The sequence below is a fragment of the Cyprinus carpio genome, chromosome B13, assembly GCF_018340385.1.
Source record: "Cyprinus carpio isolate SPL01 chromosome B13, ASM1834038v1, whole genome shotgun sequence".
NCBI classification, from domain to species: domain Eukaryota; kingdom Metazoa; phylum Chordata; class Actinopteri; order Cypriniformes; family Cyprinidae; genus Cyprinus; species Cyprinus carpio.
This window is the reverse complement of record NC_056609.1, coordinates 19114948-19135485: the sequence shown is the minus strand read 5'-3', so window position 1 is coordinate 19135485 and position 20538 is coordinate 19114948. Positions and strand designations below refer to the sequence as shown.

At 35.8% G+C, this 20538-nt stretch overlaps 2 protein-coding genes across 5 annotated transcripts in view; both read right to left on the bottom strand.

Annotated features, from left to right (window-relative positions):
• myofl (myoferlin like) overlaps positions 1–16788 on the bottom strand; it is a 26068-nt gene extending 9280 nt beyond the window's left edge. Inside the window, 31 exon segments of the mRNA XM_042737081.1 lie at positions 322–486; positions 653–789; positions 1001–1103; positions 1798–1912; positions 3122–3285; positions 3392–3523; positions 4077–4232; positions 4378–4570; positions 5071–5180; positions 5267–5391; positions 5487–5664; positions 5809–5922; positions 6230–6354; positions 6728–6766; positions 6978–7060; positions 7380–7423; positions 7601–7669; positions 7781–7884; positions 7979–8105; positions 10695–10810; positions 10949–10979; positions 11152–11202; positions 11540–11602; positions 11827–11955; positions 12031–12139; positions 12141–12186; positions 12713–12812; positions 12922–13030; positions 15761–15852; positions 15962–16017; positions 16660–16788. Of these exon segments, the coding sequence (XP_042593015.1) occupies positions 322–486; positions 653–789; positions 1001–1103; positions 1798–1912; positions 3122–3285; positions 3392–3523; positions 4077–4232; positions 4378–4570; positions 5071–5180; positions 5267–5391; positions 5487–5664; positions 5809–5922; positions 6230–6354; positions 6728–6766; positions 6978–7060; positions 7380–7423; positions 7601–7669; positions 7781–7884; positions 7979–8105; positions 10695–10810; positions 10949–10979; positions 11152–11202; positions 11540–11602; positions 11827–11955; positions 12031–12139; positions 12141–12186; positions 12713–12812; positions 12922–13030; positions 15761–15852; positions 15962–16017; positions 16660–16747 (3273 nt within the window). The 5' untranslated portion in view covers positions 16748–16788.
• Positions 16658–20538, bottom strand: part of unc5b (unc-5 netrin receptor B) — a 56897-nt gene continuing 53016 nt past the window's right edge. For all 4 annotated transcript variants that reach the window (XM_042737085.1, XM_042737086.1, XM_042737083.1 and 1 more), the window contains one exon: positions 16658–20538. In XM_042737085.1, coding sequence (XP_042593019.1) covers positions 20373–20538 — 166 coding nt within the window. In that variant the 3' untranslated portion in view covers positions 16658–20372.

Genomic DNA, 20538 nt, shown 5'->3' with positions numbered 1-20538 from the left:
CAGGTGCACAATGTGCGTACACTTTGCTTATTACACACAGAGACCCGAAGCAGCACACAAACCATGTAAATAGCGAACCGACCATGGCGCGAGTGCAACTGGCTTTTAAAGGGGATGGGAGATGAGACTCTGATTGGTTTATTGCACATTACGCCCAAAAAACACTCATTAAGACAATAGGGACAACCTGTTTAGACCATGTGCCCGGGCGCACTGACCATTTTCCCATCGTTAATCTAGCAAAAGTGGATCTGGACACGCCCTGAGTGCACCTGCGCCATGCACTTTTGACCATATATAGGGCCCAATAAATGGACTAACCAAAGCCCCTTCCAGGTTAAAGATAGCCGATGCTCCCACACGTTCAGCTGGTGCCATTTTCCTCCTCCAGCGCCTGCGGCGGAATGTGTCTGAAGAACGCTCCTTCCTGTGGAACTTCCACCCAATCAGAGACGAGTATTCCCAGCCATCGCCAATGTCTTTCTTCTGTTGTGAAAACATTGATTATACATACTGCAGACAATATTTGACTAATGAATTTCACTGATGCTCAATCAGAAGTGAAAGTCAGTTGCAGCACAAGGTAACATGGCACAAATAAGAAAAATTACAAACTAAAAATCAGAAAGTCACAGTAGTGAGGAGGTCTCACCTCTGTAGTGGGTGTGTCTGATATCTTCCTGCGGGGTCGGACCAGTCTTTTCCTGCGATGGATGTGGTACATTTTCTCAGCAGCAACCCAGGACCTGGGCTTATCATCAGGAGGAATGGTGACACCGTATTCCCATCCTGACATTCAGTACAAACAATGGAAAAACAGATGTATAAATACTGGCTTCCTGGATTACTCCAGTCTTCAGAGTCACAAGGTTTCTTATCATTATCACTGTTGAAAAACAATTGTGCTGCTTAATATTGTAGTGGAAACATTTCAAAAGAAACAACATTCATTTGAAATATAAATCTTCTGTAACATCTAACTGTAGCCAGAATTCCTGACCTTTCTCGTCCACTGCCCTGTTAATGTCAAAATTCCAGTCATCCTCCCAAATCCATCCTGGAGGACACTCAATTTCTTGAGGCTTCTGGGCCTTCTCTCCATTCTGCACAGAACAAATCCCATCATTCTTCAATACCTGAAGTGGTCGTTCACTCCAAAATGACAATTCTATCATTGTTTACTCATCAATAACTTTCTTTCTTCCATGGAGAAATGTGACATTTTGAATCATTTCAAGAGCATTTCAAGTACACAAAGACCATAAAAGTACCATAAAGGTATCATTATCTTCTAAAGCCATACAGTACAATAGTTTGGTGTAATGGACAAACTGAACTGTTATAATTTTGTGGGGCATTAACTGGAGAACCACTTTGAACTGATCACTGAGTAAGTGAGTTGAACTTGAAAACCAAATCAGACACAATGTGAATGAATGAATCAGAAATGGATAAACTGATTCATTAAAAAGAATCAAGGAATCATTTACCACTGCTTATCTCATGAACTTACCCAGATGTTCATATAAAGCTATCATATTCATATAGTTGTACTGAAACTTGCTTTGTAATTAAAAAGATGCCCATGATATGAAAGAAAATTCATAAATTGGAATAAACTGAAACATGAGAATGAGTCAGTAATACACTAATCAGATTTTTGTCATTTGTGTTACCTCCCAGTGAACTTTATATAAGGCCACAGGAAGTTGGGAACAATACAGCTGCTTCAAATTTCCATACTATTTTCAGAATTCAAATTTAAAATGTGACATAAAATGTTGCTGGTTCTCTCACCACATCAGTAAAAGGTTCGGCGGCAGGTTTCCATTCACCACCAGGGAAGCGAGTTTCGTTTTGGTAGACCTCATCTGTGAATTCAGAATGTCCTGCGTCAGCCTCTGTAAGCAGACTGAGTCAAGCACAGAACACACAGCTGGGGTGTTAGAGACACATTTATATCAGCACACACAAAACAGTCAAACAAACACTGAGCCAAGGCCATGACACAGTACAGGGCTGGGAGTGGGGTCAGTGCAATAGCCCTGGAAGAGTAAAAATGAGCTGACTATATAAACACAGTAGAGAGTGCCTGGCAGAAAGGCTATGTTTATGTTACAGCAGGGCCGACTCTGGCTGTATGCCAACTACCACAATTGTTTCTGATTGTGTGCTAGAAAGAGCTAAATAGACTCTAACCCACTTTAATTATACCACAAAGACACTAATTACATAGACTACCATTCAAAAGTATAGGGTAAGTAAGTTTTTATTATTATTTTTTTTATATATAAAAATTGATATAAATTAATACTTTTATTTAGCAAGGATACATTAATTTGATCAAATGTGACAGTAAATGTTTATAATGTCAATAAATGATTTCTATTTCAAATAAATGCTTTAAATATTTATCAGTGAATTAAATATCATGGTTTAAAAAAAAACACTGATAATAATAAAAAATGATTCTTCAGCAACAAATCAGCATATTAGATTATTAAATCCAGCATTGCCATCACAGTAATAATTACTTTTTAAATATATTGAAATAGAAAATAGTTATGAATTGTAATAATATTTCACATTTTTACTGTATTTTTTAAATTTTTGAATAGGCTTGTACCTATCCTATTTAAAAAAAATGTACAGAAAAAGCACAGTACATTAGTATAAAAATATTTAAACATTTTTACATTTATCTGAGAATCAAAATTGAATTTCAAATATCTAATTATGATTATTTTTAGGATTTATTTTTTTTACCACATTACCAAATTGTTTTGTTTATGTTTTTTGTGCAAAAATGTAACAATCTTTAGTAAGGTTTATTCTTAAAACAAGACAAAATATTTGGCCACTGGGATAAGAAAAATAAACTTATTTAAATAAATATTTTTGTATTAATTTACTTAATTTTGCTTAATTAATTATTTGAATTAATGGTGTATAAATAATTTAGATATTTACTTAAAAAAGCAAAATACTGATTAATAGGTTTTTGCAGTGCAGTGCAGTGTAGATTAAGCTGAGAGGGTGCTAAAAACTAAAGTTCAATAACCATGGTAATCATAGCCAAATACATATTCATATTGAAAATATGCATTCATATATGGCTTACCAGCGCTCGGGGTCAATCAACCAGTCTCCTTCCCACTCCCAGCTCCGGGGCGGCATGAAACGTTCCTGCTTCAGTTTTATTTTTCCTGTCACGTCCGAAAACTTATGCCGGCCAACTAGACCTGTGGTTCCCCACTTCCCAAAAACCTGAGCCTGATTCTCGTACTAACACAAGACAACAGAAAGAGTCATCATATCGTTGCTAAGGGAACTTCCACACAACAGGCCAAAACAAATGCCAATATAATATATGGGTTTCACTTCTACTAACCATCTCTGCATACACACTGAATGTTCCCTCTGCAAAGCTGTTGAAATTCTTCTCATGTGCAGACAGACCCATCCACATGTTCACACGCAGCTGCACGGGGATCTTGAGACCTTTGTTTTTGTCCATTGGGTACTGAAAACAACAAGTTTACATTAAATCTTTTTTTTTTTTTAATGAATCTGGATTATTAGGAAATAATGAGGGAATAGGATTGGGAAATGTGATCTTGACACAAACTGGTATTGCATGCATGTGCATTAACTGTTAAGTCACATCTCTGATACTGTACTCTCATGACTTTATCAAAAATTATCTTTTTTTTCATAGGAGTATATATTTTTTTTCTTTCTCATATGTCACATACATTGCTACAGGCTTATTCTAACAGCATTTCTACCATATATATATATATAGGAAAACTGATAAAAGTCAGAAGATTGGTGAGTCTTTGCTTTAATTAAAAATTAATTTTTTATAATTATTATACTTTAATATTATACTTAATAAAAAGTAACAATTAGTGTGACATTATTTACTGACGACACTGAATATTTGTAGTTTAAAAATTAAAATTATGATGGAACTTGCAGAAAGAAAGATTTCCCAGCAAAATGACCTAAAATATAAATCTTCCCTCATGTTGTGGCACCAATCTAACTTTCAATTTCAAAATGGTCCTTTTTACCTGCATAAAGATGCTTTGCATCCTGCCGCAGTACTTGCCGATGGCCTGCTCACTGTGGGTTGAGTAGAGAACCTGATTGGCTGGGATTCGGGCGTAGGCCACACGTTTCTCTCCTCTCAGCATCCATATGATAACATCAGGCATACTGTTCTGAGGCTGTATTGTGAATTTAAACAAACATGTGAATGTTCATAGGGCTTTTGATTATGTATATTTGACTTTTGGATATACAACATTCCCTTCTGCTCACAAACTCTAACTGAGTAGTATAAGATTAGTGTTGCATGAGGCAATTCCAGACCTCCTCTGTGATCTGCTGTAGTCGCTCCAGCCAGTCCTCTATATCAGGCATTGTGGCTCTAACATCAACAGCCTCCTCCCTCATGCGAATGGCCGCCTCTTTGACACTGGCCAAGGTTTTGTCACGCAGATTCTTAATCTGAATATCAAGCGCTGTCAGATTCGGCTTACCCTCCAAATTTGGTAACTGGTAACTAACAGCAACAAGATTCAAGTTACTCACATGTCTGACATTGTAAGCAAATAAAGTTAGTCACAAGGCAGTGTTAATTTTCACATTTTTACATTTTACCTTTTTGTTATTGTTTAAGTCACAGTTTTTGTTTTTTGGCACAAATTTTGGTTTATTTCAGTTCAGTCAGTATTTTTTATGTCATTTATTCATTTTAGTCATACATACATGGCATAGAGTTATAGTTGTTGTTTTTTTTTTGGACTATGTGCAAATTTTTGTTAGATTTTTATCAACAATATGGTTCAAGTGTTTAATTAAATTTGAATCAAAATTATTTGATTTTTATCACAATGCATCTATTTCATGAATTCTTCATTATTATCATTGACAAAATAATAAAAACATCCTGTCAACAAACAATTTCTTTAGTAATTTTATTGTTGGGTTCAACACTGCTCCAAAGGCAACTCCAAGTAATAAAACAGAGGAAGATAAGAGTGTTTAGCCTCTGGAATTTACCTGGAAAGGTCATCGATGAGTTGGGTGATAAGCTTCAGCCAAATCTCAGCTAGACGAGAGTCAGACACTTTAGCCAGGAGCGCCGTCTTCAGAGAGACAATGTTGGATTGCTAAAGAAAGAGGAATACAAAATATGTGACTGCTCTGAGTTCTTTATCTGTTTGCTCTATGGCATGAAAATGCAATAAAATCGTACCAGTCGGTCAGAAATGTAGAGAATGATGTTCACCGCATCCATACGGTGACTTATGTCCTCCCAGAAAGAAGTGAGGATAACAACAGGCTTAGAATCAGCCCAGGGCAAGTAATAATACTGATTTCCTATGGAAAAACACAAACACAAACAATTATGAACAAAACAATGCAAGTCTTAAGTGGCTCACATTTGGACTGTTTGTATCTGTTGAGAAACTCACCATCAAAAACAGCACAGCTAAACTGAGTGGTGGAGGCCAGAGGTTTGCATGTAGAATCCAGTTTATTTCCATAGTTTCCAATGCTGACCTCAAACTGAATGGGTTCTCCAGGCTCCTGAAGCATGCAGGCACTGTGGAACACGGCGCATAAGGAATACTTCCTTCTCCGCTGGTACTTCTGCACAGTAAAAGTACGTAAAACAAGAATTTTTAGTACTGTTCTGCAAAAAAAAGGATTGTGATGATCTCAATACCCTAGTCTTTTGTAAAAAAAAATATATTTAGAAGAATGTTTATTGGTGTGAAAAATGTTTGCTGTTACCTGTGCCACCAAAATGTCATCGTTTGGAATGTCTTCCACTTTCTTGTCAGTTTTTTCATCCAGCTGAGTGGAGAGCTCGATCAGAACCCTCCCCCGATACGCCACCCCTTCACCCTGAAACACACAGACCCAGTTTAACAGCTCTGACAACTGCCACAGATTGTGCAACCGACAACTGATGGTGTGAATTTAAAATGGCTACATGTATTGTTTGTTAAAAAATTGTATGCAAAGCAAACAGTGCATAAAAATAATATTGTCTTTAAAGTCAAGGTGTTGCAGAAATGTTTTCCTTCTCAGATTGTTGCTGGGGTTGGTCAGTATTTATAAAATTTTTTATTGGAGCTCTCACCAATCCCCCAGGACAGCAATTGTTTTTATTTATTTATTTTTTTTTTAATTTTTTTTTTACAACACTCACCTTGCCATAATTCAGATCCTCGTATGGGTCAGGTAGACCAGTAAATTCTCTTGGACTTCCATAAAGGTTAATATAACAAGGCCCAAAAGCTGGAAGAAATCCAACCCCAGATTCTGTGGTGTCCACTGAAAAAAATATATATATATATTGGTTAGAGATACTTTGAGATCACCAATAAATCAACAAGACAACTGAAAATTAAAAACCATTAAAAAATATTGATATTCCATTTTATTAGGAATGTGAATATAACAGTGCCACCAAATGTAACTGCAAAAATAATGACTGTTTTCAAACAGGTTTTTCAAACACTCCTAGCTGCTGTTCTCAACACCCCAAACTCGCGTCTGAAGTTCCCTAAAGCTGACTTGTCAAATGCTGAACATTTAACAGAACATTTACTTTTTAAGTATATTAATAAAATAAAGTAAAAAATGTAAATAAAAAATATATAATACAATTTAGAGATTTAATAAAATAGAGTAAGATTCACAATACCATTAAAGGAAGGAGGCAGTCCATTTTCTGAGGGTGATTCTGGTGAAGAAACAGGTTTTAGACAGGATACTGTACATACTGTTCGACAGTAAGTCTTTATCCGAAAGTTCTGTTATGCAAGTTCTATTTTAAAATGAAGTTTGAATAGTGAAGGAAAAATTCTATGATACTTCATTAATATTCTAATATTCATTAATATTCAGATCTAAAATTGAAATGACTTCCAACCTGCACAAAAAGATAACCCTACCCTCAATTTCGCCCCCAGATGATGCTATTTTCGTCAGATTAAGGTTTGTGGTCCCAATAACGTCATTCCTTGACAGCCGATCCCTGTAAAAAGCAAGAGTCAAGAGTCAAGCACCACATCAGCATATTAGAATTATTTCTGACGGAGCATGTGACATTGAAGACTGGAGTAATGACTGTTGAAAATTCAGCTTTGCCATTACAGGAATACATTTTTAATTTAATACATTAAAATAGAAAATGGTCATTTTGAATAGTAATAATATTTCTCAATCTTACTGTTTTCACCCTATTTGTAATCAAATAAATGCAGACTTTCAAAACATTAAAAATCTTACAAACCTTACTGTAGTGTACAGTATACGCCAGAGCTGTATAATTATCAGTCATATAAAGAACTTACCAGTCAAATACAGTAAGTTTGATGCGTTCACACATTGATGGGAACTAAAAGGAAAGATTGAAGAAATATTCACTTACTTTGTGTTAGACTTCAGCCACCACTGTTTTATAAAACATTCTAGGTATTTTCCATTGAAATTTTTACTTTTGATTTAATGAATCTGATATGTATTCAGTTTTATTAACCTATTAACATAGTTTCCAGGTTAGTGCCCTTCCTACCTTAACCTGCAGGTGAATCAGCTGATTCCACTCTGGATTGGCATTCTTCTCTACTATCTTTGTACACACCTTAAAAGACCAAAATGAAGCAAGTCATCACAATTCTTTACCAATCAGTCCTAATTTTTTTTTTTTTTTTTTGTACAATAAACATCAATAACATCTTTTTTTTGTTTTTACCTTTTTGCCAGCAAAACTGACTTCTAAAAAAGGATCCACCAAATTTTTCTTTTCATCTGTTCCACCAAATATGTTCTTTACTGTCTGGGCAAATGCATCATCCACTGAAAATGAAGTGACAAAAGACACATGTTACTGACTATGGGAATAGAAATAGGAGTATTTAGAATTGCAGCTGTGTGTTGATGTCATGATTACTTTGTGGCATGTCTTCAGCACGGTAGATTTTCAGACTCAGTGTAGCCCATCTTAAAGCGACTCCAGCTGGCAGCAGCAAGTTACTTTCAATGTCATCCTGTTCCTCATTGGCTTCTCGCTTTTCCACCTGACCGACAAGTTAATCATAGATATCACACATCGTTTAATATCCAGTCACAGCAAAATACAGTTTGTTTGTTTATTTTTTGACAAAACATTAATTCTATTTTTCTTTTTTCTTTTTTTTTTTTTTTCTTTTCTTTTCTTTTTTTTTTTTTTTTTTTTTTTTTTTTTTTGTTTTTTTTGTTTTCTTTTAGTGTCATAGGGTCATTTGCTCAAAATTGAGATTTATACATCATCTGAATGCAGAATTAATAAGCTTTCCATTGATGTGTGGTTTGTTAGGACAATATGGCCGAGATACAACTATTTGAAAATTTGGAATCTGAGGATGCAAAAAAACAAAACAAAACAAAAAAACTAAGAAAGTCGCCTTTAAAGTTGACAAAAAGAAGTTCTTAGCAATGCATATTACTAATCAAAAATTAAGTTTTGATATATTTACAGTAGGAAATTTACTAAATATCTTCATGGAACATGATCTTTACTTAATATCCTAATGATTTTTGGCATAAAAGAAAATTCTATAATTTTGATCTGTACAAGGTTTTTTTTTTTTTTTTTTTTTTTGGCTATTGCTAAAAATATATCCAAGCGACTTAAGATTTAAAATTACGTTAAAATGGCACTTATCAAAATTTGCATCTTTACTTAATAAATTTAGCAGGCTGGATGAACAAAGAACAATTTCCTAATTTCCCAATTAATGCTCTAATTTCCCCCAAATATAAATGTCAACTTTAAATACAAAATGTCCATATTTGCACAATCCATTTGGTTCCTCATTTTCAATTGAATTCAAATACGGGAACTGAAAATTAAAAACAAATTATTATATTGCTGCCTTTTTTACCCCTTGGATAGTATAGACAAGACAGAAACAATGGGAAGGAGAAAGAGGGGACCATGATCGGTAAAGGACCTTGAGACAGGACTCAAACCTGGGTTGCTGGAGGTGCAGCAACATATCAGAGTGCTGCCCATAAGGTTATGGTACTGAATGAACTGTTTTACCTTTTAAAGGGGTCATCGGATGCTACATGCACTTTTACAAGTTGTTTGAACTGAAATGTGTGTTGGCAGTGTGTGTACACAACCACCCAATAATGATAAAAATCCACCCAGTGTTTTAATCTACTAAAATATCTAACCCTTTCTTAAATCGAGCCGATCTCAGATACCTGTCTTTGTGACATCACACAGACAGGCCACTCCTACGATTGTTTGATTGACAGTAGCGTTTCAGCACAGACTGGACTGGCGTCTTACTTAGACCCACCCTAAGTGAGCTGTCATCAGTCCTCCACAGAGCAGATGTAGACAAGAATGTCTCCTAAGCGATTGAGGTGTTTTTTTGTTGGATGTAATGATGATCATAGCAGTCGTCATTTACTCCTGACATCTGAGCTGCTGAAGATGCAGTGGATTACATTTGTTTCTGAAGGGAATGCACCCCCGATCTACCTAAATGCTTCTATCTTCACGCGAATCATTCGTGGTCCAGCTTCACAAACAGAAAAAGTGAGTATAAGGTTTTTTTAATGAATCTTTGCAAACCGTCTTTCCTAATAATGTGCTAATTAGCAAGTTTTCACGATGAATGCGGCTAAAGTAAACAGTCTCTCTGAAAGCGGCTCGGAAGAGAGGGGCGGGGTCAGCAGAGCTCATTAACATTTAAAGAAAAATGCCACAAAAAGGCTTGCTCTGAAAAGAGCTGTTTTTGACAGGGTAAAAAAGGTGTTTTTTACACTACCACTGAGAAATTTTAACCAAACTATGTTACAGACTTTTCATTAAGACCCTAAAGAATCATATCAACTTGTGGAAAATGGGCATCCGATGACCACCTTTAACCCGTTTAATCCCACCGGTCACAATAGTGACCATAAAAAAGGTTTTCATTTATAAAGCTCTAAACCCTTACTGACTGATGTTTTAGTGCACTTCCTGCAAATATGGAAAATAAATAAAGGGTCTCAATTAAATATGTGCAGTTTTACATGATTAGTGTATATTGTCACATGACCAGAGCAGCCTATTTCCTGTTTGCACCTTGAGAAGATGATGACTGCATCAAAGCTCCAAAACTAAAGGCTAGTAAAGTGTCTTAACATAAATATATGACAAAGATTTTTTGTACACATGTTCTTTAGGGTGTAGTATTAATATATGCATTCACATATATTTAGTTTTGTTGAGTGTGGTCATAGAATGAGTAAACATGTTGATTTTATATTTTACAGTTTTATTTTTTTTTATCTGTGTTCCTATCAATGTTGCATAAGTTTTTTTTTTCTGCTAAATAGTAACCCTAGAATGTGATCAAACAGTTTAAAATAGCTGGGCTTAAATATCTAACCATATTTATGACTGCAGAAATATGTTATTTCAGTACACACATTATCCCACCGGTCACAATTGTGACCGAACATAAAACACAATTTTTCACACACTTTTCCAAAAACATTTTTAAAAAATAATTATTGATTATTTCAAAGAGTTACTAATGACACATAATTTGGATATTTTCATGTCTGGGAAAATTTTGGGATTAAACGGGTTAAACATTCAGAGTGATGTGTACTTGGGAGCTTACCGGTGGCTCGTCTCCGGTGCCTACTATGAACATACTGACTTTCAGGTAACCTCTGGCTCCAGAGGCTGAGTCATCAGGGTCACTTAGCAGTAACCATTTCCTCATGATTGCATGGCCTGTCAGAGACACACCACAGATTACCTAATATGAATATGTACCGGCGTGATAACTTTTCTAACTTTTAACATTACACAATTTTTATTATGTTGCACAATTTAACAGTTCAGAATCCAAAAGCCAAACTCGTTACATACCAGACTCATCATAGACATAGCCGACATCCAGCTGTTAAAACAAGATTTGAAAGAGCTTGTAAGGACATACTGTATGCTCAACATCAAAGCATTCTTCAGAAATGATTGATATGAATTAGATATTAAGATCCTAACCAAGTCATAAAAACATGGTAAATATATTCAAATGACATTAGGATTGCATGGATTATGTGAAAGCATACCTTAAACTCCCCCATAAGACTGTCTGCTCTAAGGGAGTAGGCATTATACACCTAGATTTAAGAGAGAAATGTATCTATTAAAAGACAGACAGTAAAAAGCAGCAACCATGGTCTACGTATAATATGAACTAGAGATGAAAGTACAAATTCTCTTAGCAACAAATATAAAACTATTTACATGATTTGCACAGGTAGGACATGTTCCTGTATCCTCATCCTGGTTTGATCCAGGAACAACATTGTTATCAACCAATCAGTGTCTTCAGATTTTAATATCAGGCATAGGGTTGGGGCTATGATTGATTGGTTGATAGAATGCTGATCAAGGAAAACATTCTCTACTTTTGGAGATCGTATTGTGCCAGGATCATCTAAAGACCCATCTTACCCGAATCATGATGCTCTCATCAAAAAGTTCAGAAGGCAACATGTTGACATTGTAGAAGAAAATCTGTGGAAACATCATCTAAATTAAATTATATTCACAACACAGGAAATGAAAATGCTAACAGAAACAGAACTTTTGGTTAAAGTAGCTGCAACCGAGCATGTATGTAAAATTAAGAGATTGTAGACTCATTGAGGCAAGTGGGTCAGGAGGTTTTTAGCCAAAACAGGTACAGTGTAGAGTGAAGAGGAAGCAGATACAGATGGGCACATTAATAACCAAAATACCTCATCAAAGAATGGATTGTTTCCTCTTCGGATCCTCGTTCTGTGTGTCTGTCCGCACACACTTACTTTGACGACTGGCTTTATGTTATTGCCGGGTAACTGTCGACCCTCAATTATTCGGATACGGATCTAAGTAAAAATAATGTCAGCAGATTAAAGCTCACCAACTTCTCAGATAGGATGTTCAGCAAGAGGAATACATACCTGGAAATCTTGGGGTTTGTTGGCCAAAGTTCTTTGTCGCTTCCGAGTTGTACGGACCATCTTTTTTGGCTGTCCAGAGGGAGAAACTCCAGGTGCCCCTGGCTCAGCCACCACCTGCATCTTCATCACTATCAACACCTTTCTCCTCTTCACCAACTAGAAGCAAAGCCAACAGATATATATGTGTGTGTGTGTGTGTGTGTGTGTGTGTGTGTGTGTGTGTGTGTGTGTGTGTGTGTGTGTGTGTGTGTGTGTGTGACACCTAGATGTAAATGACTTATGTTAACTTCACAAAACAAAATCTTTGCCAAGCTGATGAATACAGTATACGTAGGTGTTGATATGTAAATGTGGGCGGTTACATGTTAATATGTTGATAGAGTACTTTTGACTGCAATATTGTATTGATTTCTGAATGATTTAGTTTGACAGCATAGTTAAAATGTGAATCATCAGTACTGTTAAGCACAAAGAGACAATGTGGCAGCCTCTGGTAGAGTGTCCTTTTTGTTTGTGAGTGATCCATGTTCTGTCTCTCATTTGCATCGGTCATTTCCATACTGTATGTAAACACAAATGCCTAAAATCCTTCCTGCAGTTCTGTAGGGCAGTCTAACCCAACTGGTTAAAAACAACAACAACAACAGTTTATGTAGGACGGTAATATGCAGGAAAATAATACCTGCAGTTTCTCCAGTTTGGCCATCTCCCATGTTTTGATCATTTGGGTTCGGGACAGTACTTGCAGGAGGCTCATAACCAATCGTTAAACTGATAGTTGCCTAAAGTAGTAAATGCAGAGGAATGCAGTTAGAATAGTTATACTCCATTATTCTATGTTAGTCAGCATCATTCTTTTTGTTTTAAGCCATACTGTACAAACATATTTACCCCAATTTCCTGTTTCTTCTCATTAATCAGTGGAATATTCTTGGAAGGGAGAGATCTGGTCTGACCAGCAGCCAGTTCTTTAAGAGAGATCTTAGCCGAACCAATAAATCTAGAAAGCAGGAGAAAACAATACTAAACAGGGAAGCAAACTCCAATATTTACACAAATTGGACATACAGTTTAAGCAACTCTCTGCTTTTGTTTGTGATGTTGCATATAGAGTATAAAATTGAGTATAAATTGATATAAAAGTTTTCAGAATTGGGTGAAAATCGGAAAAACAAAGATTACATTATTCGGTTTCATTTCTGCTTTTTGCTTTTCTCACCCAGGACAAGTCCAGTCAGAACTCTCTGACTAAGAGCTCACAAGGACACCTAAAAGAGACAATTTACAGTTTTGCAATGGCTAATGAATCAGGGTGACCTAGCTTGGGTGGGCTCAACCACCAGATTTCGAAATGGGGAAAATATGGACTTCAAGAATAAAACAGCATCCTTGTATTCACACAATCCTATTACAACTATGTCATAACATTTAAAAAGCATGTCTGAATCTAAGATTCCTTCAAGAGGAATTTCAAAACTTGCAGTGGCTTTTGTATTGTGCATACAAAACAATTTATGAAATATTACTATAAAAATAGCTTCTTTTGTCTACAAATGTACATACATACCATGCAATAGTTTGTGGTCTATAGGATATTTTTATGCTTTAGAAAGAAGTCTGTAATGCTCAAAAAGGATGCACTGATTTGATCAAAATACAGTAAAAACAGTAATATTGATAAATATAATTACATTTTAAAACTTCTATGATGTCAAAGCTGAATTTTCAGCAGTCATTACTGCAGTCTTCAGTGGCACATGATTCTTCAGAAATCATTCTAACATGCTTATTTGGTGTTCAAGAAACATTTCTTATTATAATATATTTTGAAAACAGTTGTGCTGCTTAATATTTTTGTGGAATGTATTTTTTGATGAATCCGATTCAATTATTTGAAGAGACAAAGTACAAAAATAGCATTGCATTAAAAACATTTAATTGCATTAAATGTCTTTAATGTCACTGTTAATGTGTCCTTGATGTATAAAATTATACTTTTTTTTTATAAAATCTTTTTGACCTGACACCTTTGAACAGTGATGTACTGTATACACTTGCTGTTTGTTGTGAGAGAGGTGGTTTTGTAGCATTTTCTTTAATATTGTGACGTCTGTGTTTTCCATAATACGTCCCCTTTAAATCCTGGTTACTGTACAGCAGATCCAAAAGCTTAAATACAGAGTGAAAAACAGCTGGAAGCAATTACACTAGGCCAGAGACTTCAGAGGGGGGATGCCTAAAAAACACAACTTGTCTGTACTGCCTTATGCCTTAAGTTTATGTACAGCTTGTCTACAACTTCTGTGGAGACCCACACAATGTGAAGTGAGTAAGAGTGTAATATAAATAATTTACATTACAAGCATTCACATTGCTAAAAGACACATCCTGTTTGTACAGCACCATCACGAATGATACATTCACCATGTGGACAGGACTCAGCATCATATGGAGATTAACCTGACTGTTGTGTAATACATGGAAATTGTACAGTCATGATCTGTCATAATCACTAAATCATAAAAATAATTAATAAATCATACTACTTTGTGTTATGGTCTTGATCACTCTGTCAAGGTTTTTTCAAGACTGGCTTATTGCATTATAAACATATTTGAGAGGGCTGCTGGCATAAGCTTGTCTGTTTTGGAACACCATTTAGGAATATTTAACACCTCCCTGTAAATACTCAGTAAATATATTCTTAAAATTACATACCAGCACTTTTTCTTTTACTTGGCAAAAATATCTGCTGGCATTTCCTTTGTCAAATCCCTGTGGTCTTCAGAAATGGACTTAACATAGGCCTAAAGAACACGTCCAGTTCACAACTGTAAACATGATTTACTTATGAGTCATAATCTATGATGAGGATAAATTAAGGATAAACTTCCTGAATTTCCTTCAATGAATTTCCTGTACAAAATCACATTTAAATTTCCAAATAAGGCATTTGTGAAGTTAAAAAGATTTCGTCATTCTTAAATGCCTGTCAACACTGAAATCAAGCAAGTTTTCACAAGTTTTCCTCTTTTTTCAATTTGTTGTTATGTTAAGCTCTAGTCTGTGACAACAAAGAATACAAAACTTCAGCAAGTATGTGCAAACATATGAAAGTCTGCAAACTAAAAAAAAAAAAAAAAAAAAAAAAAACCTGTGGAGAAGTCATCTGCGTGACTCATGGAAAGTTCATTATCATGGCAGACTTTGCACAGTAAAACTTGCCACATGGAAGAAAGGACTGCCTTCAGATCCAAACCAAATGCTCACTAGTTTAGGACCCAGCTAGGTTTGACTGCATGTGTATGTAACAAGCCTTTTAAAGGACTCACTAAAGGTGCTACTTTGGACTGCTTAGAGTTTCTCGCCAGCATAACTCAGCAAGTTTAGACAAGGTGGTTGGGTGTGGCAGTGGGTATTAAAGGCTTTAGTGTCTAACTCTGCACTCCACTAACTGCTGCTCCTAAAAGTTCACAGAGCTTTTACAAAAGTACAAGTCTCCCTTAGGTTTATCATTTACACTGCAGTGATTTCAACTTCTGTAATATTTACACACAGTGTGAAATGATTGCAGGGAAACCCACCACACCCACTCATCAAATGCAGAATACCACCTACACCACCTTCACCTGCAGAAATGTAAAGAAATATCTTTTCTTTCACCATGCTCGCCATTTTATGGCTTGTTAGAATCCACAAAGGATTCAAACAGTGGTGGATGCAAACATACTTGTCTTTTCCAATGGTTTCATAGTCTTTCACAACCACATCAATGAATGAAGAGGAATCCAGCGGGGTACCTTTCAAATCAAACTCAATAATCTGAAATGGCAAAATTAGGTCTTGGTTATCCTCACATCTTAGATGCATAGACTTAAATTACATTATTTTGGTGTCCAACAAAAAATAAACCACTATGACTTGTACTGACCTCATTCCACACAGGATTTAATTCTTTGTCAATGGCTTTTGTTTTCTTTTTTTCACCTGTAAGTGAAATGTATATGTAAGCTGTCAAGTCTCTTTAACTATGTTATGACCAATGAAACTACATCAGCTATGATATTAATATAACAGCTTCACAGTAACTCTGAATATATATTTAAAATATAATTTTATTACTTTCATTCTTTGTTTATATATTAGCATATATTTAGTTTTAGGGACTACAAGGTAAAAAAAAAAAAAAAAGTGCTATGTACAAGAATACCTAAAAAAAAAAAAAAAAAAAAAAAAAAAAAACTCCAAAGTAAAATTTAATATTAAGGCTGAAATAACTGCACATTTTCATTTTTTTTACAGTGTAGCCTATGGTAGGGACGCGTGTTTCCCTAAGGATCGCTCATTCCAAGTCCTTATAAGGAAATGTTGTTCTTTTACATGTAAACAATCCCGTCTCAAACGTGTGAGAAAAAAAAACTTACGATAAAAAGTTAGGTTGCTTTATAAAACGTCATATTTTGCAATATATGCTTTTTAAAAAGACATCGACAACTCAACTCTTTAGTTAAACGCTGTTAACTATTTTAATTAAGTTTGATTAGGTTTTCAAACGCACAATTTAACAAATTAAATACGAATAAATTAAATAAATAAATAACTCATTGAGGGGAAAACGTGAAGACTTACCCTTAAAGATAACTCCTGCTATAGGATCTGGAATTCCAAGTGTCTTTTTAGGAATTCCTTTGGCGGATTCAACAACCACTTTCAACATGTTGCCAAATGTGAATTAGGCTACTGTTGCACAGAAGACATCGACCTAATAGCTAAACTTCATCAACAAGAGCAGAAACATTGAACATCAGAGAAGGAAGTGCCTGTACTTTTGGAAAGATGAGAAGCGCTGAATGAGAGGAGGGACCATGAGTCTGTAGTCCAGTTACAAGAACCTCAGACAATCACCTTTTTCCTTTTATATTGAACGTTAAACAGATATTTTACTTTCATTTTATTTTTGATGCTTAGAATATATATAACCCCACAAACTGGATTTAGCAGATCCGAGGGAAAAATAGCGGCGATACAAATGCATACAAACAGTGAGGCGATCCTTTCCCATACACTGGTCTGAGACTACATATTTACACACAACAAACACAGGCAATTATTTGAATAGCAATGTACCTGTACTCAGGCTCCACCGTGTGGCGGCATATTAATTTACGTCGATTAATTTACATTTTTGAGACTGACATTTATTAAAAGCGATGTAAAACTGGAGAAAAACAAACATATTTATTTTTAATCCCAGGAAAAATATTACACTGAAAACAAATATTGTAGTTATTTGATACTTTGTTTATACTATGGCATTCTTCATAGAATCACAGACTTTGTAGCTACAACTTGTGGTTCCTTTAACTACCAGACGATGGTGGTAAATGACAACTTAAAAAAATGTGTTGATCGTCTCAAGCTAAATATTCTACGTGTGTATCTATAATAATTAATTTTTATTACAAATTTACACGACGTAATGGTCAGTTCCGTATAAAAGTAATTTAACGTGGGAAATACAATTTTCCAAATCCTAAGATGTAATTCTTTATTTAAATTATTGCGCGGAACAGAATCATAATAACGTTGGATTGAATGAATGTCTGGCAATTTATTTGGTGTATGTTAAGTGCTGAAGAAGCATGTGAATTGCTCCAGGGAACGATGGAATATACACTCAGAGCAGAAGGTAATATGATTACATGTCTATTCAACCATTTTAACCAAATGATGAAACTGGTCTCTTGCTCAAACCAAAAAGCCCACTGCAGCTGCCGAGGGTGATATCCAGACACTAAAAACCTTTTCACTCTCTCTCTCAACCGCTCTTGCTTCCTCTCCAGGGCATTATGCACACTTTTATCTCAGAGATAAACGGAAGAGTGCATCCTCTCCACATCTCTGTAACAAGTCTATAAAGACTGAGGGGAAAAGGTTCTTCACCCTGTTATGCATTTAATATGTCTTTAAAAAGCTTCAATTTGCGATACCACAATCTGATAACTATGAGAATGAAATAGTTAGCTCATGGCTTCAACTTTGTGATTTGCGAAGATGATCCTGAAGACAAAAATCTTAAAGAAGAAAAAGAAAAACAATCACACACACAATTTGAGCCGTATAACCATTTTTTAAAAGTGACACAAAAACACACTTGTCTTGTTAAACTAGGAAATATAATTTATTGCATAAAAATTATATTTAGTTACAGTAAGAAGTCTAAACATTTATGTACAGTATTATTTTACAGCATTACATGGAAAAAATGCATGACTTCTTCTGTACCTTCTTTGATATAAAATAACATCTGAAAAAAAAAAGAAGGTTAAATTCGGCCACACTTGAGTATCCATAAACAGCAACTACCATCCAGAGAGAAGCTTTACATGTGACATGTCAAAGGCGTTTTCATGTAACATCGACCGAAAGAGACTGGAACCATTTCAGAGCCATTTCAGAGTTCATCAGGGATTTTCAATGTTCTTTGCGCCCTTCGTCATGAAGAGGGTTAAAAATAACCCTCCATACAAACTTGTTCATTGTGAGGGCACAAGTGACAAGTCAAAAGCTTCCTAAATAATTGATTAGGAATGACACAGAGGTCATGGGTCAGTCGTTTTGTTTGCATTTATTACAGCTGAGAGGCCTAAGAGGTCCAGTTTTCCACAGCTTAGTTACAGCAGTGATCAGAAGAGGGAAAGCAGTAAGATTCCCATTCCACATACTTCATACACACGAGACATCAAGACTTCCACAGATTCACTTTTTGTTGTGCACTTGCATAGTACTTATAATGGGAAAGGAGGAATAACAGATATGATGAAGCCTGTTCATTCATATACACTGTAGCACTGACTCATAGGTTGGAGCTCTCTCACAAGGTTTTTTTTTCTCTCTCACACACACCTCAGTTATTTAATTCACACCTTTACAGACATATATACTGCACTTTCTTTTTGTTTTGTTTGTTGCCAGACATTTGAACACTTGTGAAGAAAACGTCAAGATAAAAAAAAAAAAAAAAAAAAAAATGGACCAACATCCACTTCAACTGATTATATGACTTCTGATAATAAGCGGTACATGGCTTTCAGGCTTACTCAAGGGAAACCCATTAAAACCTGAAAGTCAAAACAGACAATAAAGAGCAAGTGGGTCATACTGCAATCAACAGAGCACTTACACCACCTCTCAAGGCTACTATTTATAATTTAAACAGCACGACTGACTGGCATCAAATCCCGAAAAGGGCTTTCTGCCATCCGCACAATTTTCATCTTATTTAACCAGTGCAGTATATTTGCAGTACGCTTTCCCAAGAAGGATCAAAGCACATTTAACCTCAGCAGAACATTTTTAATTTCATCCCATCTCAGTTTCTTTTAATGCACATTTTAACTGCAATCCTGCCCAAGAGACGAATGCAACAACGCAGCAGATGCATAACAGCAGTAACGAACAGAAAAGTGAAAAACAATGATCCACAAATAGGGATAATAACTTAAAAAAAAGTCTGTTCCCTATAGGAAACTAATATGTGTTTACCAGAAAGCTCTCCTGTGTTACAAATGATCAATCGAACATAAAAAAAGAGAGAGGCTAATGAAGGTATGACCAGAGAAAAAAAGATGAAAATCCAGCAAAAAGATTGGTCCTCTGGTAACGAGAACACGCAAATGCATTCCTGTATGCCATTTCAAAAGACACACACAGAAAACAATGCTTCAAACTAAAGCCAAAGTGAAGTAACTCTCTGAAGCATGTGGTTTGTTTCAAGTGAAATCATCATGAAAGCTCATTTTAGGGCAGATGATCTTAGCTCCTTGTTGGTAACCCAGGTTTCCATCTATACTCTTGTTTATTTCTGTGTGAGCATGTTTCCTGAGGAGCTTGGCGCACTGCTGTTTTACCGGACACAGAATCTCAGTGTCTTTAAGCATCTAGTGGTCGCTAGGAAACAAAGCCAGCAGCTTGATGTGCAATGGCATTTGATCGTGTACTTTAACACTTGGTATGTGTAGCAGAGAATCAGTGTGTATCAATATGATGCAACTATCATTTAATCATGAGCCGATCGGAACCGTGCCAGCAAATGCACTGACTTGCTTTTGAAACAACATCTCTTTTTTTGTGATTGCAGCATCGTCACGTTTGCTACATTTCGATATGTATTATTCGGAGATCATCCAGAGTGCCTGACCCCGTTGTGATCCTTGGAATATTCTGCATGAGCACAAAGGAACTGAGGTAACGATGCACTGGAACGCAGTTTCCATCCGCTTGCATTAATTCTAGGTTTTTAGTGGCAAATATGCCTCCTTTCAACACTTTTGATTTGCCGATCAGCAATCTCCGTCCGTCGTCATGACAACCAAGACCTCACTCTTGCCCATTTCTTCAAGAGCCGTCGCCAGAGAGACCAGGTCTGCGTCACCCTGGTGACAAGCCTCCCACAGGTCTAGCAGCACACCTGTGGGGCTGGGTTTGGTTGCAAAGTAGTTCAGATAC